This window comes from Gopherus flavomarginatus, chromosome 4 (genome assembly GCF_025201925.1).
Source record: "Gopherus flavomarginatus isolate rGopFla2 chromosome 4, rGopFla2.mat.asm, whole genome shotgun sequence".
Classification (NCBI taxonomy): Eukaryota; Metazoa; Chordata; order Testudines; family Testudinidae; genus Gopherus; species Gopherus flavomarginatus.
This window is the reverse complement of record NC_066620.1, coordinates 1,814,722-1,839,105: the sequence shown is the minus strand read 5'-3', so window position 1 is coordinate 1,839,105 and position 24,384 is coordinate 1,814,722. Positions and strand designations below refer to the sequence as shown.

Sequence of the window (24,384 nt, the reverse complement as noted above, 5' to 3'; positions counted from 1 at the left end):
CCCGGTCCCCACGTCCCCGCTGGGATCTGCAAGGTGCAGAGCTGGGATCTGCGTGCTCCCCTGTGGGTTCATAGTGCTACGAAAGGAACTGAGCATGTCTATGCCACTTGGACTGTGTGGGTGGGGTGGAGAGGGGAGGGAAGGTGTTTCTAGGCATAAGCAAGAGCTCCCCAGCTGCTTAGTCTGCGTTAGCCCTAAAGATCAAACAACGCTTGCTGATTATAGAAGCCGATATTACCTTCTGAATCCTAGGACTATAACTCATTCGTGTGTCTACGTTTTCTTGCTTTAACCCAGTGAATAACTCTCTAATTTCCTGTTCCTATTTAATACATCTTCACATGGTTTACTATAGGATTGTACTGTAGGTTTACACGGGCGTTGATCTGGGATAAGGGCCTGGTCCTTTGGGATTAGGAGCAAACTGAATATTGCTGTGATTCTTGGAGCAAGGGGCCTTTTATGCCCAATACACTCACTCGGATGGCAAGACAGACCGGAGTACCCCGGGGCCTGTCTGTGACTCCATGTTCAGGCTGTTAAAGTGCTAGAGGAGTTTGCACTTGGTGCGGTTGGTGAGTGACAGAACTCCCAGCCAGGGCAGGGTTTGTGCCTTGGTTTGTAACATCCTGACCTGACTCTTTATCACCGTTAGGAGCATGATGCTTGGGAAGCCCTGAGAAGGGGAAACTGAGGCAGGGTCCCTGTGGGGCTGTCCCAGGCCATAAGCGGGTGCTCTGGAACGGCATCCATCCACACTCCTCAAAAAAGCCAGACCAGTGTCCTGCTGACTTTGTTCAGATCTCTTCTGTTCCTCTTCTAGCGCTGCTCTTCGGGGGTGATGGGTGGGACCTTGGTGTGGATGGCGTAGCTGTGACTTTGGCAGATTGCCAGCCGCGTCCTGTTTAGCTTCTGACATTTTCTCCCACTTGAGATGGGCCATTCTGGTTTGACATTCTTGTCATAGTATTTTGTTTTCTGCTCTAGTTACCTGAAGTACAGTGCCTTTGTGACGGCCTCAGAGTTTGTGGTGTTTGGCTCAAGAAACTCTGGGAGACGTTGGAATGGTGGTTTTTGTCCATCTGTACACAAGTCTCTGCTCTGATAGTCCTAATGAAGCATTGTGAGATGGGCGGTGATGTTTTGGAATGCGAAGTAGGGACCCTTGGAATGCCCCAGGCTGTTTGTTTTCCTTTTAAAATCCAGTCCGTCGCTGTTGGCACCAACTTTTTGCTAACTCATTTGACAACGCATGGCCCAGCACCATGATGCTTTAGATTTCCGAGACTCAGGCGCTAATGAGGGGAAGTCACTTATGCCTTTGTCTCCAGAAGAAAGTTGCACTGGTTTAACTTAAATTATTTTTAAAACCGATTTAGTTAGTGTAGTACAAAGCGGTGTTGGCACACTCTTATTTCAGGTTAGCTTAAGTCAATTAGTAACTAATTTGGTTTAAAATCACCCCCTAGTTAATTCAGTGCAATGGTCTCATGTGGGCGAGCTGTTAAATGTCTGGGTGCCAGGAGAGGAGCTGCTGACAAAACCTTTGGCTCGCACCTAAAACTGAAATTACTCTTGCATTGTGAACTCTAGATCTAATCTGCTCAACTGTTCGCATGGGCGAGAGCTTGCAGTTGAGAGGCTTATTCCTGGAAACTCTTGGTTTTGTTTGTACAGCTTCCAGCACAGTGGGGACCTATGCCAAGACTGGGGCTGCCAGGCACTAAAACAACATGAAAAAATAAGGGTATGGCTACACTTGAAATTTCAAAGCGCTGCCGCAGCAGCGCTTTGAAGTGTGAGTGTGGTCGGAGCGCCAGTGCTGGGAGAGAGCTCTCCCAGCGCTGCACGTAAACCACATCCCTTACGGGTGTAGCTTGCAGCGCTGGGAGCCGCACTCCCAGCGCTGCGGCACTGATTACACTGAGGCTTTACAGCGCTGTATCTTGCAGCGCTCAGGGGGGTGTTTTTTTCATACCCCTGAGCGCGAAAGTTGCAGCGCTGTAAAGTGCCAGTGTAGCCAAGCCCTAATAGTAGTTACTGAGTAATGAATAGAGGCGGTATTGTCTAGTGGGTAGAGCAGTGCACTAGGACTTGGGGGGCCTGGGTTGTATTCCTGCTGGGTGTTCTTGGCACAGTCACTCCCCCTTCTCTGTGCTTAACTTACACCAGGATAACGGTGCTGACCTTCTTTGTAAAGTGCTTTGCGATCTACTGATGCAAAGCACTAGAGAAGCGCAGGTATTCGTACTAATGCTCAGAACAACTTTTGGTTCTGTATAAATCCTTAACTTGCTTGGTTTTAGTACAGTGACCTCTGCATCTAATTTTATCATGTCACCAAATTCCACTTGTATTGAACCTTCTCTCTCTCTTTCTCTCTCTCAGGCCATGGCTACACTTGCAGCTGTACAGCGCTGGGAGTTACAGCTGTCTTCGTACATCTGTGTAGGGAAAGTGCTGCAGTGTGGCCACATTTGCAGCATTTGCAGCGCTGTTGGGAGTGGTGCATTGTGGGCAGCTGTCCCACAGAGCACCTCATCCCATTTTGGCGCCGTGGGTTGTGGGAAGGGGACGGAAGGGTGCGGGTCACTCCGCTTCCTGTCCCAGCGCCCCGTGGTGCATCACTTCACATCCCAGCAGTCACTGTTTTTCCATCCATGTTTGGCGCCATTGTGAGTCTCCCAACGGTTTCTGTGCAGCTCGATTTCTGTGGGAAATGGAGCCCGAGCTGCTGAGGACTTTGCTGATGAGTGTCGCCAGCACATCACGTTTGGCAGTTGAGCTGTTCCTTCAGCTCCAAAGTAACAGTGAGGAGTCTGACGATGATATCGGGTCGCCTGACGCGTATGACACTACATTGCTTGCGGCATTCATGGAAATGCTCAGCACCGTGGAACGCCGCTTTTGGGCTCGGCAAACAAGCGCTGAGTGGTGGGATCACATCATCATGGAAGTCTGGGATGACGAGCAGTGGCTGCAGAACTTTCGGATGAGAAAAGCCACTTTCATGGGACTGTGTGAGGAGCTCGCCCCCACCCTGCGTCACAAGGACACGAGATTGAGAGCTGTCCTGCCGGTGGAGAAGCGGGTGGCTATTGCAATCTGGAAGCTGGCAACTCCAGACAGCTACCGATCGTTTGGGAACCAGTTTGGAGTGGGAAAGTCCACCGTTGGAATCGTGTTGATGCAAGTTTGCAGGGCCATTAATCACATCCTGCTAAGAAGAACCGTGACTCTGGGGAACGTGCAGGACATTCTGGATGGCTTTGCACAAATGAGTTTCCCTAACTGTGGAGGCGCGATAGGTGGGACGCATATTCCTATTCTGGCACCACCTCACCTAGCATCCGAGTACATTAATCGGATGGGATATTTCTCTATGGTTCTCCAGGCGCTTGTGGATCACCGTGGGCGTTTCATTGACATTAACACAGGCTGGCCTGGAAAGGTGCATGATGCACGCATCTTTCGGAACACTGGCCTGTTCAGGAAGCTGCAGGAAGGGACTTTTTTCCCAGACGACAAGATCACAGTAAGGGATGTTGAAATGCACATTGTGATCCTTGGAGACCCCGCTTACCTATTAATGCCCTGGCTCATTAAACCGTATACAGGGAAGCTTGACAGGAGCAAGGACCGGTTCAACTACAGGCTGACCCAGTGCAGAATGACTGGAGTGTGCTTTTGGCCGTTTAAAAGGACGCTGGAGATCTCTGTACCGGAAGCTAGACTTGGGGGAAAGCAGCATCCCTGCGGTTATATCCGCGTGCTGTACCCTCCATAATATTTGTGAAGGGAAGGGTGAAACATTCAGTCAGGAATGGACCTCCGAGGTTCAACGCCTGGAGGCTGAATTTGCACAGCCAGAGAGCAGGGCAACTAGAGAGGCCCAGCACAGGGTTGCAAGGATTAGGGATGACTTGAGGGAGGAATTTGAGGCTGAAAACCAACAGTAATGTTTGGTGCCTTGCACGGGAGTGAAGTGCAGTGGTTACAATGTTAGTAGGAATCTGTTTTTCCTAAAATGATTTGCAGTGCCTGTTTCTTTCCTGGGCTACATTATCTTTCACTTTCTGCAATAATAAAGACTGTTTTCAAAGCCAAGAATTCATTTATTGAAAAGAAAATAACTTTCTTGACAGACACACAACGTTTTGGGAACCTAAAAGGACAAGGAGGTGGGGGGGTGAACTGTACAGTCACAGGTTTGAATACGTCCTGTCTGGAGTGCTGTGCAATGACTGCTGCACTTCAGGATGAAAATACTGCATGGTGATGGGGGTTGAGTGCAGAGGTTAAGGGTCATAGTTCTCAGGGCTGGTTGGTGAACATACAGGTGTTGGAGGCAGCGGGTGGTGGTAAGAACCTGGAGGCTGGGGAAGGGGGTTTGGAGCTGACACTGGGGCACAAGGGAAAGAGCTTTGGGACTGGGGGGGTGGCGCGGCACGATAGTGCTCTGCCTTCATGGCTATGAGTAACTGGATACAGTCCGTTTGGCGTGCCAGGATGCTTATCAGCTGCTTTGTGCTTTTCTTCTTAGCTGCTGCGTTTCTCTGGTGGAGCCTGCTTTCCCTTTCTCTCCAGTCCTGCAGTTTCTTACTCTCTCTGGCAGACTGATCCATAACTGCTTTCAGCATGTCTTCTTTGCTTTTTTGTGGCTTCTTCCTGAGGTTTTGTAGCTTCTGGCCAGTGGATGATACGGGCAGTCCAGTAGTCAAGGACACTGTTCGAAAGACAAAAATGGAAACAGTTAACAGAGGCTGCATTGTTTATAATCTCACCCAGACAGTTATTCCCACACAGTGAAGGCGTTTACAGTCATCACTTTAGCATACTTTTCCCATACCAAACAGAGCGCACCTAACCCCCAGGAGGCAGGAAATGGTGAGTAAGGGGGAATGATTGCTTCAAGGATGTGCAGGGGTTTCTGTGCGTTGGGGAAAGCAAACTGCTGCAGGGTGCATCTACACTGAACAGTCTCCCAACATTTTCCACAGGAGTTAATCCTGGAAGCTATCTCACTGCTGCGGGTCACCTGGGAAGAGCGGGAGGGTCTTCTACAGCAATGCGGATTCCGCCCTGGCCCCTATGCAGTTTGCCTGTGTGCACCAATGGTCCCCCCACCCCTCGTGGCACAGTGGCGCGGACGCGTTAGCCTGACTGGGACAAGGACCACAGTGACTTTCCCTATAAACTTGCGCAAGTGCATTGCCCACACTCTGGCTGAAACTTTTGAAGAGATTACCGAGGCCAATTACCGCGACATGATAAACCGCATCAATGGGCTATTCCACATCTAGGCATGCATGCATGCAGCCCTAACCCCCTCTCCTCTCCCGAAACATTTCCATCTTGAAAATAAAAGCTACTTATTGGGAACCGCTCCTCTGCCTGTCCTTCACCAAGTTCCAGCTGCTGCGACTGGCTACCTTCCTCCTGGCTTGAGAAGAGCTCCTGGCTGCATGCCTCCTGGGACTCCAGGGTGTCTCCCCCCACCCCAGTACCCTCACTCTTGGTTTCCTCCCCCCTCCTCCCCCCCACTCTGAAGTGTCCATCGTGGTCGTCGGATTGGCGGTGGGGTCACCCCCAAGTATCACATCCAGCTCCTTGTAAAAACGGCAGGTCGTGGGGGCAGCACCAGAGCGGCGGTTTCCCTCGTGGGCTTTGCAATAGGCACTCCGCAGTTCCTTTACTTTAACCCTGCACTGCACCGCATCCCGGTCATGGCCCCTTTCCAGCATGGCCCTTGAGATCTGCCCATAGGTATCGTAATTCCTACGGCTGCAGCACAGCTGGGACTGCACAGCTTCCTCCCCCCAAACACTGATGAGGTCCAGCAACTCGTCATTGCTCCATGCTGGGGCTCGTTTGGCGTGTGGAGGCATGGTCACCTGGAAAGATTCACTGATTGATTGCACTCCACACCTGGCTGAGCAGACAGGAAGGGGATTTTTAAAATTCCCGGGGCATTTAAAGGACGGGTCACCTGAGGCCAGGGCAGTAGAGTGCGAACTAATGAGCAGAGTGGCTGAACAGGCATTCTGGGATGCCTCCGAATACCTCGGAGGCCATTTACAGCGCTTTTGGTGGCCACACTTGCGGAGCAGCGCTGCATCACCAGCGCTGCAATCCTTATATCTCAGGCAGAGCAGGAGTACAGCCAGCGCTGCAGCCAGGGAGATGCAGCACTGTATGTGCCTTGCAAGTGCGGACGGTGAGTAAGTTGCAGCACTGTAAACCCACCACCAGCGCTGCAACTCTCCAGTGTAGCCAAGGCGTCAGCTACCAGGAGATTATTGCACATATTTTAATTAGATGCACGTTAGCTTTTTCACTCACTTAGGAAGCACAACACATCCCCCATTCTCACCAACATCAAATTAATTTCTCACAACAACCTGGCATATACCACAGAGAAATCGCTCATCAGGCCCGATTCAACTCTGCATGCTTTAACATTGTTTTCAAATGGGTCTGTTAGACCAGTCAGTGGTTTCATCTGGCAGCTGGCTTGTTGCAAGGACAATTTGCCTTTTTCAAGTGACATTTGGTGTGATCATGGAATGCTGCGCATTTCTAAAAAGGAATGAGGAGTCCTTGTGACACCTTAGATACTAACACATTTATTTGGGCATAAGCTTTCGTGGGCTAAAACCCACTTCATCGGATGCATGCAGTGGAAAATACCTTTCTCAGTGACTTTGTTTAGCAGTCGGTAATCCCCTTCCATTCCTGCTCCCGCTGGAACGGATCATTGCGCTCCAAGCACTAGGACAGGTGGAGCATGCCATCTTGTGCTATTTCTCTTGAGGGCCACTCATTCCCAGGAAAACTCACCTCCCCCGCCCCTCTGCAAGGTTCCCTCTCAAACAGAAGGACTCGGGAACTTCTTTTGCTCCAGCTTTGACAGCGATTTAGTTTTCTTCTGATGCTGTTAAGCACATGCACATCACCAAGGTGTCCTAGTGAGGGGCTGGCATTGATTTGCTAGCCAGAGTCAGCTGATGTGGGTCTGATTACAAATGCTCAGCATGGACCTGGTCAAAAAAAATTTTGTCAAAGCGTTTTTGACAAAACAGAATTTTTTGTGGAAAATGTCTAATTTTATTGAAATTTTTCAGTGTTTTGTCAAAAAAATCCAAAAACCCATAGAAAAATTTCAGCAGAAACAGAATAATTTTATTTTGGTCAGGGAGGGGGTGGGGTGGGGCGGGGCGGGGCGGGAAACAACCCAGCCGGATCTGGTTAATATACCCTTGTGAGATGACTGGGACCGTATCCATTGGTACTTTAACTACAGGGCTAGTTATTTACAGGTTAGAAGAGAACAGGTTCATATAAGTCTGTGGTGCTGGCCAAGGAAAGAGTTGCTTGTGCTGAAGAGAGAAAGTAAATATTGGCCCTCATTTGAATCTGTAATTGGCGTAGGCAGTTTGCCTCTAGGCATGCTGGGATAGCAAAATACAGTGTTAGGAGAGAGCAACTGAATTACAGAGGGAATTCATAAGAGGGAAGCAAAAATGAAGTATTCATAGATTCAAAGGCCAGAAGGGACCATTGTGATCATCTGCTCTGACCTCCTGTATTCTTCTTGATGTATAAATCCAGGCCTTCTCCAGACATGCGTGACTAGCCAGTATTTCAAGAGCATTACTATCTCCATATGCACTCACACGGTCAAGCATACACCTGGAGCAAAGAGTGAAAGTCCATGCTGAAGCCGAATGACGTTAGCAGAGCTGACTCAAAAATGAGAGCAATCTACAAAGGAAATCAGATATAAGGCACCTCTTCAGGGGGCTGATTCAAAGCGTCAGTGGGTTTGGATCAGACCCCACATGAGTCACTATTGTTTCTTAAAGTGAATCTTAAAGACTTCCTATAAGATCTCCTTGCAGCTCTGTGATGCCATTTTCTGGGCCTCCTCCCCAGACACCTGTTACAATAATCATCCTGCCAACAGAGAGGGACTCCAAATGGCTCCTTCCACTGGAGACATTCGATGCCCCACCTCCAGCTGACCAGAGGATGTCCCAAGTGGGCCACGTAAGCATTCCGGCTGAGTATGCTTCCTTTGCTGTGCAGTCAGCTCCTGTCAGAGACAGAGGGGCTGAGCGCTGGACTCTAGCTTGGATCCACGGAGTAGCAGGGCCAGCGCACTCCATTAGGCGACCTAGGCAGTTGCCTAGGGCGCTAACATTTGCGGGGCGGCGACAGCAGCGGCGGATCTTCAGCCGCTGCGGTCTTTGGCAATATTTTGGGGGCGGGACCTTCTGCCGCCTGGCCCTGCTGAGTAGAGATAGTGGGCCAAATCCCCAGCTGGTGCAAACTCGAACCGCTTCACTGGAGTCAATGGGCCAGATCCTCAGATGGTCTCAATTGGCACCATTCCATTGAACTCAATGGAGCCAGGGCAGTTTACACCAGTTGATGATCTATAATGTTTAAAATGCTAATCTTGCAATCCAAATCTTTGAAGGAAGAGGTAACAGAAAAGTCTGTCCTTAGAGAGACTCCTATGCCACTGCTGAATGTCTCAGAAACCAAGCACATGTCTTTGGACACCGTTGGGGGCTAGTGTTCTCTCAATGCATAGTGGATTTCCAGGGATAACTGTCAGGTGCTGTCTCCCAGTAGTCAGGCCTAGTGGTTGGAGAAGAGGTCGAAGCCAGAAAGAGGGTCAGGACTGGGCCAGGAGTAGTGCTGGACTTGAGGTCCAAGGACATGCCGGGATTAGAACCCAGATCAGAGTCCGTAGCCAAGCCATAATCAATACCGTAGCTGGAGTGCTGATGCAAGCCAGAGGTCAAAGCCAGGTGGTCAGGGTCCAAGGAGGTCAGGAGGTGGGAGCAAGGCTGGAGTGGGTCAGTAACAGGGCTGGAGCAAGGACAAGACTGGAACAGGGCTGGGGCAGGCACCGGAGCCAGCTGGGAATCTGTGATGCTGTGAGGCAGCCGGAGATTCCTGGCCAGGTGGAGTTGGGGAAATACCTTTGTTTGGGGGTCATCTGACCCAGGCTGTGCTCAAGGATAGGCTGCCACGTGCCAGAGGGCGGAGTCACCGCAGGTTCTGCTCAGGGATAGGCTTCCACACGCCGGGGGGTGGAGTCATCGCAGGCTCTGCGGGAAGGTAAGTCAGCGTGGCTGGGTAGTTGCCACATGCCCGAGTCCCCTTAGCTTCACAATGCAGAGCGCCCAGGGCCCCCTGGACTTGCGTTCTCCTTTGGGGGTGAGTGTTGCCACTCAGATTCTCTCCCGCGTAAACCCTCTCTCCCTCTCTTGGGGTTAAAAGAAGATCATTTTAAGCACAGCAAGGGTGAGTCACCTGTTTACTCCAACAACCGTGTCAGCTGAGACTTGCTAAAGATTCCTGTCGTGCCCTTGTGCTTCACTCCCAACCTGATGCTGGAGATAAACCTCTCACTCTGCAAAACAGCATCAGCTTGTGTCTACACCAGCGGTTCCCAAACTTTAACAACCCGGGAGCCCCTTTCACTAAAATGTGAAATCTCGTGAACTCCTTCCTAAAAATGAATATTTCCAGGGTTTTAAGTTTAAATCTCCTCAGTGTGATGCTAACATTCACACACCTCTCACTGAAGCAAAACAGCGCTCTAGAGAAAATGAGTGTCAAATTACTGAGGCACTTTGTCATAGTATAAACCCCCACTCTGAACCTTAGCGTCCAAAAGATGGGGTACCAGCATGAATTCCTCTAAACTCAATTACCAGCTTAGTACTTGTAGCGCTGCCACCAACCAGGAATTCCAGTGCCTGGTACACTCTGGTCCCCTCAAAACCTTGCCTGGGGACCCCCCAAGACCCAGACCCTCTGGATCTCAACACAAGGAAAGTAAACCCTTTCCCCCACCGTTGCCTCTCCCAGGCTTCCCCTCCCTGGGTTACCCTGGAAGACCACTGTGATTCAAACTCCTTGAATCTAAAACAGAGAGGAAAATTCACCTTCCCCCCTCCTTCTCTCTCCCCCTCCCAGATTCTCCCTGAGAGAGAAAGTAATCCTAACACAGAGAGAAATTAACCTCTCTCTCCCCCTTCCCTCCTTTCTCCCCACCAATTCCCTGGTGAATCCAGACCCCGTCCCCTGGGGTCTCACCAGAATGAAAAAACAATCAGGTTCTTAAACAAGAAAAGCTTTTAATTAAAGAAAAAAAACAGTAAAAATTATCTTTGTAAATTTAAGATGGAATATGTTACAGGGTCTTTCAGCTATAGACACTGGGAATACCCTCCCAGCCTAAGTATACAAGTACAAATTAAAATCCTTCCAGCCAAATACACATTTGCAAATAAAGAAAACAAACATAAGCCTAGCTTACCTTATCTACCTAGTACTCACTATTCTGATTACATAAGAGCCTGTATCGGAGAGATTGGAGAGAAACCTGGCTGCACATCTGGTCGCTCTCAGAACCCAGAGTGAACAACAACCAAAAACTAACAGCACACACAAAAAACTTCCCTCCCTCAAGATTTGAAAGTATCCTGTCCCCTGATTGGTCCTCTGGTCAGGTGACAGCCAGGCTCACTGGACTTGTTAACCCTTTACAGACAAAAGAGACATGAAGTACTCCTGTCCTATTAACCCTTAACTATCTGTTTATGACACACCTGAACACTGCTACAGTGACTACTACCTGGTTCTGGCTGGTTTGGCGTGCAAACAGCTTTTCTTCCACCACCAGGGCCTCCCTAGGAGGGTGCCCCACGAGGTACAAATCAGCCTGGACCACCCCCACGTACAGCGTGTCCCCTGCTCACTCTGCCCCTCATACCACCCAACTTCCCATCTGCCAAGGACAGGGGTCCCAGCTGTCTCCCTGCCTGCGATGAAGCTCAGGTTGCTGGCTCTGCACCGGAGTCTGGGCTGCCAGCTCCACACTCCATGGGGCTCAGGCTGCTGGCCCCCACTGACTTCTGGGGCTTGGGCTGCCAGCTCCACACTGCGGGGCTCAGGCTGCTGGCCCCTGGTGACTGCTGGGGCTCAGGCTGCCGGTTCTGCACTCTGTGGGGCTCGGGCTGCCAGCCCCAACTTCCTGGCCCTGCGCTGACTGGGGCTTAGCTGCGTGCTCTGTGCTCTGCGCTCCACAGGGCTCAGGCTGTCTGCTTTGCAACTGGGTCACACCTGCTGCCTTCCATGCCCAGGGTCCTCTGGCTGCCATTAAGGACATTTTTTTGGCAAACTTCTTACATCATTGTGCGAACCCCCAGGGCTTCATGAACCGCAGTTTGGGATCCACTGGTCTAGAGAGATGGGCATTTAAATGGAACTCATTCCAGCATGGTAACCCAACTCCTGCATCCTTCCTTTGACGCTTGTCGGTTCTTGTACCACTGAGCCATCTTGCTCATATGCCGCAGATAGCAGGAAGTCTTGAGTTCACACCATCATGGGCTGTAGTTCAGGTGCTGTCCCAGCCTTCACTGTTGACAAGCATGGTGTATTCACATCCAGACAAAGGGCACATGGGTGGGGATGAGGATTGAAAGACCCTTTCCACTGCTTGCATACTTGGGAAAACTTTAGGTTTGACTTCCCTGCAGAGTTAGCCTGCGTGAGAGCCATATATGTCTGAGTACCCAGGTTAGCCTAGCCTGCGTGCCACACCCAACTTATTGCATTGATGCATTTGCATCATGGACTATCAGAACTCTTCTTGACAATGGCCAAAGACCAGAACGAAGCCCTTACTACCAAAACACTGAAGAGGTAGAGACACTGGTGCCCTCAGTGAAACCAGACTCACTGATGAGTCCCACCTTGAGGAGGTCGGAGCAGGCTACACCTACTACTGGATTGGCAAGCCTAAGGATGAACCCAGATATTTGGGGGTAGAGGTCGCCATATGGTCCGACATAGCCCACAGCATTGGAAGGTCAAACTCCAACGGCCAAGTACTTTTCTCCAAGTGTGCCAAGTTCAATCTCACTGTTATGAACAGTCTTCCAACAGGCCAACAAATATAAGACAACAGTGGCACGTGCTGGACTATGTAACAGCATGGTATAGAGACATTAAAGATGTGCACATCACCCATTCTTAGAGAGGCACCAAATGCTGGTCAGACCATCGGCTCGTGAGAAGCATCATGTTGTTACACTTCTCACCAAGGCACACAGAAGATACCTCAGCCCACAAAAGGAGATCCGTGTTGCTGCAATGAAAGATGTCAGCAAACAAGCAAAGTTGGAACAGACACTGGAGACTGCGTTAGCTGAGGTCCCAGAGAACTCCACAGACAATGACCCAACCTGGCAGAAGCTCAGAGATGTCACATATATAATACAACATTTAAGATTGTTGGCTTTGTAAGGTGGAAACATCAGGACTGGTTCGATGAATCATAGACTATCAGGGTGGGAAGGGACCTCAGGAAGTCATCTAGTCCAACCCTCTGCTCAAAGCAGGACCAACCCCCAACTAAATCATCCCAGCCAGGGCTTTGTCAAGCCTGACCTTAAAAACCTCTAAGGAAGGAGATTCCACCACCTCCCTAGGGAACCCATTCCAGTGCTTCACCACCCTCCTTGTGAAAAAGTTTTTTCTAATATCCAACCAAAACCTCCCCCACTGCAACTATTACTCCTTGTTCTGCCATCTGCCACCACTGAGAACAGTCTCAATCCATCCTCTTTGGAACCCCCTTTCTGGTAAAGCCAGTGCGGAGTCAACATATGCTTCTCTTCAGAAATGAGGTAGGAGTCGCTGCTGCACTCTTCCCTCTGCCCCGGAGCTGCTCTCCCTGCCTGCATCTTCCCCATGGCCCCTCTTCATCAGCCAACCCCCTCACAGCTGTGCTGAGGGAAGGCACAACACAGTCCTCCTTCCATGTCACAGACACATGTTGTTCTTGTGATGTATTGTGTTCTCTATATCACAGGTCTCAGAGCCCTGTTGTGCTGGGCACTGGACACCACATCCCCGAAGGATCGGCCATGCCCCACACACTATAGCAGGGCTTTTCTCTGTTTCTGCTCTTCACGCTACCAGCCGGTTCTGGTTTGCAGAAATGTCCTTAGGCCAACGTGACAGAGGAACCCAGGTTGTCTCATTCAGACATGGCAGGACTTCACCCACCTGGCTGAGCGCCACCTGGGGCACAGATAATCTGCACCGCACCTTATGGTTGCTCCCCCCAACCTAGCAGCATCCTCACATCAGTCTTGGCTGGCCTGAGTTTCAGCCCACTAGCTTCTGTCCCTGCCTGTTGTCACCTACACATTGGGTGAGGTATTTGACAGCACTGGCTGACTTGGGTGAGGTGGAGCTGTAGGTTCTATCCTGGCTGAGAGGGAAACAGAGTCAGGGAGAGGTGAAGCTCCTGGCCCATGGTCAGAGATCCAGGTTGGTGGGAGGATCAGGAAGAGAGCCAGCCCAGCACCCCAGCCACTATTCTGTGCAACGCCAGCTCCAGCAAAGTCCCTGGAGCTTTGCCGATTCACACCAGCTGAGGATCTGGCTCCAAATCTTTACATAGCAGAAGCAAATCAACTGCATCACCGTCTGACAAACAAACCATCAGAAGCCTGTGGAAACAGTCTGGGTCATCCGAAACACATTATCTTGCTCCTGAATGCAGCTGGCTTCCCAGAATGAATAATGAAGAGCTCAGCTTAGATCACTTGCAGCTTTACGTGGTGCCCTGCTGTTTGGCTAAGGAAGCACGATGGAATGTAACTGAGCACGAATTTCTCAACCTTGTGATATCAAAAGAAAATATTTACTGAGTCAACAGGCAATTTTTCTGTAATGGATAGAAATTAAAAAAAGTGCCTAGCTAACGTGAAGTCTGTCTGTTGGGTTACTATTGCAATGTATTATACTTTATAAGCAATACCTTAGAATGTAAGACTCCTCACTGCTACAGACACCTAATGTGTGACTCACAAGAACCCAAAAGCTCTCCACGTCTAGTGTAATATTGTCAGCGTCCCTTTGAAAAAGTAGTTGGCTTCTTGCATTGGGATAGTGCCTTGATGGGAGAGAAGGGAGGGAAGACAGAATTAGAGATGAACAAATAATGAAACCAATGGTTCATGAATAGTTTACTCAAGAATGGGCACAAAGTATGGATCTGAGTATTGGGGAATTATTTGCCTGGCAGGGCTAATAAAGCAAAAAATACTTAGCAAAAGGTGCATTCTTCAAATGTCACAAAATTCAAATGATTTAAATGAATATTATTAAACCAGCTCCCCACAGGATCCTGTCATTTACTGATGAACAAGCAGCCAGATAGAACATGAGTTTATAGCTCATCAGCGGGGTATCACTTTCAGAACTCCAAGCATACAGCTCTGTGCTCCAGTCCTGTCCCAGCAGCTTCTGATTCCTCACCCTGCAGGCTGCCTCCCATTCTGTGTGCTGCCCTGTCTGAACGCATCTCCCTTCATGGTGTACAACTGTAGCTGTCACTCACTCATCATACCTACTTACCCGGGGTCAACTTTTCAAAATTGCTCCAGGCCTGATTGCCAAGGACTTGGTGCCTAAATGGGAACTGAGCAACCAGGTTTCATTAGTGCTCAGTTCCGATTTCGGCACCCACATAGAAGCCAGGTTTTCTCAAGGGCTCAGCATCCCAGGGCTTGGCTACACTGGAGAGTTGCAGCGCTGGTGGTGGGTTTACAGCGCTGCAGCTTACTCACCGTCCACACTTGCAAGGCACATACAGCGCTGCATCTCCCTGGCTGCAGCGCTGGCTGTACTCCTGCTCTGCCTAGAGTATAAGGATTGCAGCGCTGGCGATGCAGCGCTGGGGTGCCAGTGTAAACAGTGATTAATCTTACTATGCTTTAACTGACCTCCGGAAGCTTCCCATAATGCTTAAGTAAAGATAACACTCTTTGTTTTGTTGTGAACTCGGGGCTCCCGGAGCTGCTTATCTAAAAAAGAAACACAGCTCCTGTTTGCTGGAGCAGAGGCAGGGAGGGGGGATCCCCTAGTATTTGCTTGAGGAGAAAAGCAGCCCGGAGGGCAGGAGGGGGCGTCCGTTTTGGAGCAGCTGCTTATCTGGTCTGAAGGCTATTTGCATTTAGTGAATAAGAGAGGGGTGGGGGAAGGGGTCGAAACGTTTAAAATGATTGAAGGTAGGTGCTGTGTATCTTCCAGTGCTTAGAACTTGCAAGGCAGGGAGCTGAGAACAGTGTCAGCTCCAAAAATCCACTCTGTCTCCCCCACACTCCCTGTCACACTCCACCCCACCCCCCTCTTTTGAAAAGCATGTTGCAGCCACTTGAACACTGGGATAGCTGCCCACAATGCACCACTCCCAACAGTGCTGCAAATGTGGCCACACTGCAGTGCTTTCCCTACACAGCTGTACGAAGACAGCTGTAACTCCCAGCGCTGCACACCTGCAAGTGTAGCCAAGCCCCCAGATGCACGCAGTGTGCTGAGCCCTTGGGAGAATCTAGCCCGTAGGGGTGTGGCTGGACTAACCTAAAAGGGGAGGAGATTGCTAACACCTTTTAACGAGCCGGGAGGGTTTGGAAGTGTGTGAGCTGGCTGAGTGAAGAGGCAGCAGCATTTCTCTGTCTGTAACACAAGAGCACTTGACCACAGTGGCCAATCCATTCCAGAACGTCAGGGAATGATCTTGGCCCCCAGGAGCAGAATGCTTTTGATTTGGGGGAAAATCAGAAAAGCCAGAAAAGCTGACATAGAATGCAGGGCCTGTAGCAGCTTAATAGGCTGCTCTATCTCCTGGCTGCACCAGCAACCCTCTAGTTAAAACAGATTCACAAACACATTTCTGAAAAAACCACCTTTTACCCTATTCTTGACTGACCCTTATTTTGTCTCCCCTAAACCTGCGCACACCCCTTTGACGTTGCCAGGCTTGACAAAAGGAAGCCATTTGAACGGTATTTACATCTGTGAGAAGCTTTGGTCTTTGAGGCAATGATTGTCTGAATACTCCACTTAGTGACTGATGCATTGAGTGACTTGGGGCATGGCTACACTTCCGGATGTAGAGCGCTGTGAGTTAAACCTGCCCTCGGAGAGCGCAGGAGGGAAAGTGCTGCAGTCTGGCCACACTGGCAGCTGACAGCGCACTGGCGTGGCCACATTTGCAGCACTTGCAGTGGCATTGGGAGCGGTGCATTATGGGCAGCTATCCTAGCATGCAAGTGACTGCAACGTGCTTTTCAAATGGGGGTGGGGGAGTGAAGTGTGACAGGGAGTGTGTGGTGTGTATGTGGGGGAGAGAGAGTGTGTTTTGGGGGGCTGAGAGCATTTCAGCATGCTGTCTGGTAAGTTCAGACAGCAGCAGACCCCCCTCCCCGCGCCTCTCTCTCTCTCACAGCGTTCCACACTAATGGGTGCTTTGTCTCGGAGCAAATAAGCAGCCGGCTGTCAGAAACGGAGCTTTGCAAGGGCATAGCTGCATTCCTACAGCCGAGTTCAAAACAATGACGAGAGTGGCCACTAGACTTAAGGGGATTTGGGGATGTTTCCGGAGGCCAATCAGAGCGCACTAATGCAACATCTTGTTCACACTGATGCCTGGGTGTTGTAGCCAAGACGCAGAAAATGTTGTTCCTCTCACCAAAGTGGAGTACCAGTAGCCCTGTAGTCCTGGAGTCAGAGCTCTCTACGTGCCTTGCCAATGTGGACGGGAAGCTAGGGCACCCAAGGCTGCTTTAATGTGCTGTAACTCACAAGTGTAGCCAAGCCCTGAGGCTTAGTCTACACACTACAGACTCAGGTAAATTCACATCCCTGTGCAACACAGTTATATCGACCGAACTCCTGGTGGGAGAGCTTCTCCTGCCCACACAGCTACTGCCTTTCAGGGAGGTGGAGTACCTCTGCTTATGGGAGAAGTTTCCTGTCTTTTGCACTAAGCGCTACAGCTGCAGCGCTGTGTGTGTAGACAAGTTCTTACTCTGATGGGCTAAGTGTAACCTGCTGGTCTTTTAATGCCTTGACGGAAGGTCACTGGGGACTGGTTCAAAGCTCTGTGAAGTCAGAGGGAGGCTTTCACTAGTTGCACCTGAGTTGTCAGTGCAACCCGTTAGGGCATTGGGAAGGCGTCCTTTAGAGAGACACTTTATCCCTTACCATGGACAGACATGAACTTCTGCCAATGCATTTATTAGGTTCAGCATCACCTTTGCTACCTCTTTATTAAAATCTGTGTAGGATTCCCTGCACTGCACCCATACTGGGTTTCCAAGTGATGCAACTAGCATGGGGAATTTAAACACAAGCCCACACATCCAAGTGACTAGTGGCTCGCATATTCAGTGACCACTGTTTGAGCTTGACTCCTCTGTTGTCAAACAAATGAAATGGGGGGAGGCTGTTTACAACCTTTTTATCAGTTTTTTGCGGGGAGAGCGGTGCCTATCAGTTTGTCCGCAGCGAGGTATTCTCTGCCTGTATGCAGCAAGCAGAGGGGAAGGGTCAGTTTAATTTTCTTATTTGTAGCCTGTGAAATAATGTTCTATTCTAGAACCTCGCCAGGCTGCTAATCATGCCTAGCTGTACTAAAAGGAAGATAATTATTAGCAATTGAAGCAGTCCTGGTTCAACACTCATGGCTTGCCATTTCCATGCTAATGGATCTCCACCACAGAAGAGTTCCACTCCATGGCGCAGTTTGTTAAACCTTATGGTGTGGAAACAAACCTTGGGAATGTGCTGCCGATATACGTCAAGGCAGCCAGTATTGCAGTCAGTTTCTTTGATGATTCCAAATTAAAGGGTCACTACCAGCTAACGTGACTTTAGAATCCATCTTGTAGTTCACTTTCATGTGAAATAATACTTCGTTTCTATTAGTATGGCGATAAGAGATTTTGAGAGCACAGGGGTAATCCTTTAAGGGGAAAGGTAGTGCGTATTATTAAAACACTGCAGGAAGAGATTGTATTGAGCCGCTAGAGGACCATTGGAAATAGACAAGTCTTTGTTTGGTTTGTTATCCTTTCTTCCCAGTGATAATAGCAAAAGTGGAAATGTTTAAGAGGTATTTGAAGAAAGCTCGGGTTTTCATGGAGGAATTCTCCTCTTCCTTGGGAGGCCATGGGACAGTTAACCTTCACTGGGATCCCAAGGCCTGCTATAGAAAGGAAGAATGAGCCTGTGGTTAAGACTCTGGCTGCCAGTTGGGAAGATCTGGGTCTCTAGTTCTGCATAAGACTTCCCTTGTGAATGTCGGCCATGCAACCTCACTTAGCGGCCTGGTTCTTCACTGCTCTGTGGCCCCTTTCTGCCAGCTAGGCTGCTGCAGAAGGTCTCCATGCAGGCATAACTTCCTGGTGGCTACTGCCATGCTGAGGGCTGTAGTACAGGTATCACGCCAGCTCTTCACCTGCTTTGCATCACCTCGGCAGGAGTGACCAGTGGGGTCAGGCCAGGGCAGACCTGCATCTTGGCCATTGTGTGCTCTTTCAAGAGATCATTGAAGCAGAGGTGCAAGAGTAGCAGGGATGAATTGGGCCCGTATCTCCCTCTGCAACAGTCCCCATCTGTAAGGCAGGGATTAGCACGATTCCTTGTTAGTCTTGTCTATTTAGGCTGTAAGATCCTCAGAGCAGGAGCTCTGATTTTACATGTGTACAGTGGAGCCCAGATCACTGATGGGGCTACAGCGATACAAATAAAACAGACTCTTAGGACAATTGCAGTGTCTCATAACCTGGATCAGTGGCAGGGACGCATGACACCGGAAACAGCTGACTGCTAGCACGTGCATGAAGTGGGCTGGGCATGAGAAGTGTCATCCATAGTGAGGCAGCAGACTGTTTTCTTGCTCTGATATTACCAAAGGTAATCCTGAGACACGTGGAGCTGTCCTCAATCTGCTCCTGGTTGCCGAGTGGATAGCTGTTAGAGTCTTGTACACGTAGGGTTTGTCTCTACTGCAGATAAAAGGTGCAGTGTTAACCTGGGTTCTCTAACCCGCACTTGCTATGCCTTCTCTGCTACTTCTCTGCTTAGTTAGCACCTTGGCTTTTAACTGAGTTTGGTTCCTCTACAGTCTTTAGCTTGAAGTTATAACCTGTGTCTTCCTTGCTATTTTAATCCGAGTCAGTTAACCTGTGCTAACCCCCCTTTTTTTGGCAGTGTGGCCATTCTCTTGGTGTTGGCTGGGTATCAAAGGACACATTTTAAGGAGCTCTCTGAGGGAAAGGATAGATATGTGAGAGCTCATCTCCATATGTACTGGGTCATCCAGACTACATATACTCTGTCATGGTAGCACTTTCTTGTGGTTATACTGAAGTTGTGATGGTGTGTTCGATTGTATGCCTGGGAGACCTGGAACACTGTTCTCTACCCGGCCTGTCCCACCTGTAGTTGGAGCTGTCTGAAATGGAGGAATGCCCAACAGCCGGAGCTGTTATGTGTAGAGAGCACTAGGCCTGGGGAGCTCTGGGAAATGTAGTTTAGGGGTCAGGTGGCCATTTTGTTTGTGTTTGTAATGGGTTAAATTACAGGAGGATGGTTGTTAGAATGATTTTGGGTAGGGTGAGTTACTGCTCTGTTCTTTGAATGAAGAGGGAACTTTGAATTCCTTGGCCAGGCGAATATCGGCCACTTCCTGAACAGCCAAGGGAGGCTTTAGCCAGCACAGTGCAGGCATGGATAGAGGGGATCTGGGACAAGCAGCAGCATGGTTCTAGATGGGAGCACTGGCCTAGAAGGCCCCGATCCTGCCAGTGCCATAGCTGGGAGTGCAAATGTGGGTGGGCCGGGCAATGACAGACGGTGCTCTCTCAGCTTCTCCCCCAGCGCCCTGTTCCTAGCTCTTGTGGCCCCGACACAGGGATTCACCTGCCGAGCTGGACACGCCATGGGGCGGCTCAGAACGTGGCAAGGCAGAGCTGCCGGAGTCTGGCTTTCTGACAGGCGGGCGTAGAGCTCCGTCCTGCATCTCAGGTGCCTGAGTGACGCTCTGGGCCGCTGGGGCAGCACCACACCCCTGCTCAGATCTCGTGGGGGCCTGGATGCTTAGTGGGTGGGCCACAGCCCACCCATAGTTACACCCCGGGATCCTGCAGACTCATAGGGACTAGTCCTGTACTCAAAATGAAACACGTGCACCAGTCTTGGTGGGCTTGGGGCCTGCTAGGCTCATTCTGTGATGCACTTGGAGCTCCTTGCTGGGTGTTGCAATGGTTTGCGATTTGCATTTTGCTAAATGTCTCCTTCTTAAAAATCAAGAGAAGCTTTTACTGAGGCCGTCCCTGGCCGCTTACCGAACTGTACCTCCTTCACACCCACCTGTGGCAGAACTGCCATTCACCCGGCATTCTTGTGCAGCTGTGGAGCATATTCCAGCCAACCCCAATGAAGAGACTGTTTTATCGGCCTGCCTATTAGAAATAAACGTTCCAGTTCTTCAGGGATCTCTCTTGGACTCTTATCATTCAAGAAGGTGCATTGTACACAGACCCTTCCTCCACCCATTCAGAGCCCCTGGCAGGAGAGGGGCTTGGCCAGCTCCCTGCTTGCAGCAGCTCAGCTGGAGAGCCAATGCTCTGGTGTGTTCCAGCTGAGAACGTAAAGTTCTGGCTTTTCCTGAAGTCTGCTCTGACTCATAGAAGACATAGATCTTTCCTGCCAGGGCGCAGACAGCTTAATGCAAAGCTAAAACTCCTATGTTGAAGCAAGTATCAGAGGAGGAATACAAATGAATCTTGTGTTCTTTGTTCCAGGTCAGCTGGTGAATTTTATTCTGTGTAAAAATGAAAAGGAATGACGTGAGATTCCTCTGTTGAATGAGAGGTTGAGTCAAGCGGTGGCCTGAGGATCTAATCACTTAACTTTGGAGCTGTGCATGTATTCCCTGGCGTTTAGTGACTGTTTAGACTCTCTCAGCTGGAGGTGCGTGTGGAACGGAGTTTTGCCTTTTCGCATTTAGACAAGCTACTTATGTGGAATTTGTTTGTCGCTGATTCTTGCTCTGTGCTTGGTAACCTGGATAACTGTTGCTCTGTGGTGGGGGCCGGGGGAGCTCCTAGGTATGGTCTCAGAGGTCATGTCCCTTTAGCAATCCCCAAATCTCACATACCTATTGAGTTACTGGTTGTGGGACCGACTGTTGCCACCTGCAGAAATGCCCGTCGGAGAAGTGACCTGGGGCAAGGATCGTCCCCAGTTTCCCCCAAAAAACATTGCATGATGGGAAAGGGATGGAGTTGCCCCAGCCCAAGAGAGCAAATAGCAATTCCATGGGTCCCCAAAACCACTCTTGCAGCGACCGTGGCCCTCAATCAGCCCATGGGCCCCCTGTGGGTTCCCATGGCAACCAGCTGCACCACCAGGGACTCAGTGCGAAGTTACCCCCAGAATTCAGGAGGCGAGTGGGCTCCCAGGTACGCTGGGGGCTGCAGATAAAACTGTGTCACCTGAGGAGCTGAACTCATCCGTGTTTCCCACTGGGTTAATTTTCTGCTGGATTCCCGTGAGGAACTGAGGGGCAGTGAGATTTGTGGCAGTCTCCTCCTGTCCCCAGGCCATCGCAGCCCCAGCCAGGCATCACTGACCGATAGACATTTGTTGGCTTAGGAACATGAGGGTAAACTACAATGGACACACCTGAAAAAGCAGGAGAGTAATCGTGCTAATGACCTTTTGACTCAGTTCTCACTTTAAAGATAGGCAAGAATGCCAAATAGACGCATGGACTGGAGAACCAGCATGTAAGACTAACCTACAGCAATTGCAGAGAGCGCTGGACTTACTCTTTCCGAAACAAAGTGAAGAATTTTAAAGCTCCAGACTCCGTTTTTAAACTCTGTGGCAGAACATCTCCAACCCTTTGAAAGAAGAAAAGAGGGAAATTGGCAGGTAGACGACATAAGGTGAAACTGGCTTGATTTGAGCTGAATATTCTCAAAGAAGTAGAATAGCAAAACCTCCTTCAGCTGGGCGATCGGTTCCTAACATACAAACACCAGTGCTGGGTATTCGGATAAGGAATAGGGTCGCTATTTTATAATTTCCTTTCTTAGAATTCATCCTTTATGTGTTTGACGAATGCAAAGCAGGGAGCATTAACCCAAAAGAAAAACTGGAAATCCAAGATGAATGCACAGACTGAATGTATCTTGGAAATGTGTCTGATTAGTCTGATTTATATAACATCTGTGGACATGACTTCAGTGAAAAGCTACATAATGAGGGGGAAAATCTGGCTCGTTGGAAGCCGGGTGTGCACTTGGAAAAGTATCCTAATTGTGACAGTCTTACAGCAAAATGTGTCTATCTGAGTTGAAGATTTGAGGGCCTGCACAGCCCCCGTGGGGTGTATGTCTGTGGAGTGCAGGCTGCACATGTATTGCAAAGGCACAACAGCAGCAATCGCTCAGAAGAAGAATATTGGTCACAGGAATAGCAAAGTTCACCAGGCTGCTGTTACATATTTTACAGTCAGCCAAGCAAGAAACAATCAGAAGTGCCACTTCCATACAGTGGGGCCAACAGGGTGTATTTAGAAAGATGGAAAGATTTGCCAGAGTTGCGAGATGTCACGTTACCAGGCATCTGACTGGGCTGGGTATAGGAAGAGGGAATCCACTCACATCAAGCAGGCAGGGATCAAGAGCCTCGTGCAGGGAGGAAGGAAGGCACAGCTGAGATACGATTCAAGATCAGGGGCAGATCCTCAGATGGTCCCAATTGCCAGAGGTCCTCTGACGTCTGAAGCAGAGGATCTGCCAGCTCCCATGAAAGGTATGCAGCTCTCTGCTTTAGTTCCCTTTGTACAATGGAGGCTATGATACTTACCTGGCTCTCAGGAGTGCTTTGTGTGTGAGTGAGTTAATAGCAGTGTGACACTTGGAGAGCATAAAGCTCTATATAAACTCTGGGGAGAATTAGGGGTCTCTTGCTGCTGACGGGACGCAGAAGAAGTTTGCAAGGAAAGCAGTGATTTTTTTTGAAGCAAGAATACCCCGCCACCATGCCGCTGACATAGCGTTTTGTCAGTCTGTCTGAACTAGCGAGGCTGTGGACGGGGTATGGGGATACCAGAGGGGCTCGCATGGCAGCAAGGCGCCCAGCTGCCATTGACTTTCCAGAAGAGTTGGGCACTTCACTGCCATTTGTGCTTTTGAAAATTCCCCTGTAAATCACCTCTAGATTCAGCGATTGATTGGATGACCTTTACACAATCCCTCCCCCAATGACTAAACTTGAAATATAAAGCTGTGCAATGGAACTTGACCTGCAGTTAACATCCATTGGCAGCGTTCTTGGAATTCGTATGGCTGCATCTTACCTATGGGCTGTGTGTGTACGTGCCTGCATCTGCCATTAGAGCTTCATTCAAGCATCTGATCGTTAAGGGACAAATTCCACTCCAAGCTGGGGGGAAAGTCCTGATCACTTACCCACAGGCAGCCGACACTTAAATGCATTTATCTGACAGAATTGTCTTCACTGTCGGGCTGAGTTCTCATTCTTTCAAGTGCATTAAAATGAACTTGTGCTGGAGCTGTGCTTGTCTAACAACATCTCCCTGCGTTCTTCTAGGTCTGGGCTATTGTGCCCGGGATTCCCATTACGAGTCTCTTGTTTTCGGTGTGTCAGGAACTCACTTGGACTTGGGAGTTTTTATCTTCCCTTGAATACAAACTGAAATGTCGCAGGCCCCACTCTGCTGAGCCGAGACAGAGCTGAGCCTGTGCCACATCTCCAGAGTCAAAAAGAAATGTGGATACCTCAGTTAAAGGATGAATAAAGCCTGTATGTTTTGAAATCTTTTTACTGGTTGTCCCAGGCTCAGGCACTCAGAAGCTTCCCTGGTTCTGAGAAGGTTGCAGTACTGGCTCTTCCTTCGGCCTCTCTAACACTTCCTCAGCCCAGGCTCTGTCTGTGACTCCTTTCCGGACATTGAACCGCATGGCCCAGCTGTCCTAGACTCCCCAGACTTCTCAGTAGCTTAAGCAAACCTTTCCCAGAGCCTCATCCTTTTTGGGCACTTAATTTACACTTTGCCTCTTCGGGGACACGTGGCAGCTGAAACACATGCCACAAGCTTTCCAAAGGTTTCTGAATACAGTTCCTGTTTGTTGAGCTGGCAGAAGAAATACAATAATTCGCCTCTTTCCCATCCCTGCTTCACTTTCCTCACCACTCTGCGTGCGCTTTGAGATTTGGGCAGAGTTAGAGTTGCCACCTCTGATGCACAAAAAAATGGGACATCCAGGATGATCCTGAGCCGACAAAACTGGCTATGCAGGCAGTATGCACTGAGCACCCTTATGGATTTCCCAGGGCTGCTATCTGGGAAAACCTGGACACTTGGTGGCATCCCTAGTCAGAGGCCTGGGGGTGTCCAGGATGCCCCACCTGCACACAGCTTCTCTTCTGAACCATGAAGCCTCTCTCTCTTGCTCTCTC

The 24,384-nt window shown here is 49.8% G+C and overlaps 1 protein-coding gene across 12 annotated transcripts in view; it reads left to right on the top strand.

Annotated features, from left to right (window-relative positions):
- The window catches only part of SYNDIG1 (synapse differentiation inducing 1), a 119,224-nt gene that overhangs the window by 83,077 nt on the left and 11,763 nt on the right, over nucleotides 1-24,384 (top strand). For 8 of the 12 annotated variants that reach the window (XM_050951234.1, XM_050951239.1, XM_050951236.1 and 5 more), the window contains one exon: nucleotides 2,389-3,039. The exons of 2 other annotated variants lie outside the window; for them this stretch is intronic. In XM_050951234.1, the coding sequence (XP_050807191.1) occupies nucleotides 2,389-2,679 (291 nt within the window). In that variant the 3' untranslated portion in view covers nucleotides 2,680-3,039. Of the gene's footprint in view, nucleotides 1-2,388; nucleotides 3,536-24,384 lie in introns of those variants that run through there. 2 more of the 12 variants (XM_050951243.1, XM_050951242.1) reach the window with 2 other exon arrangements.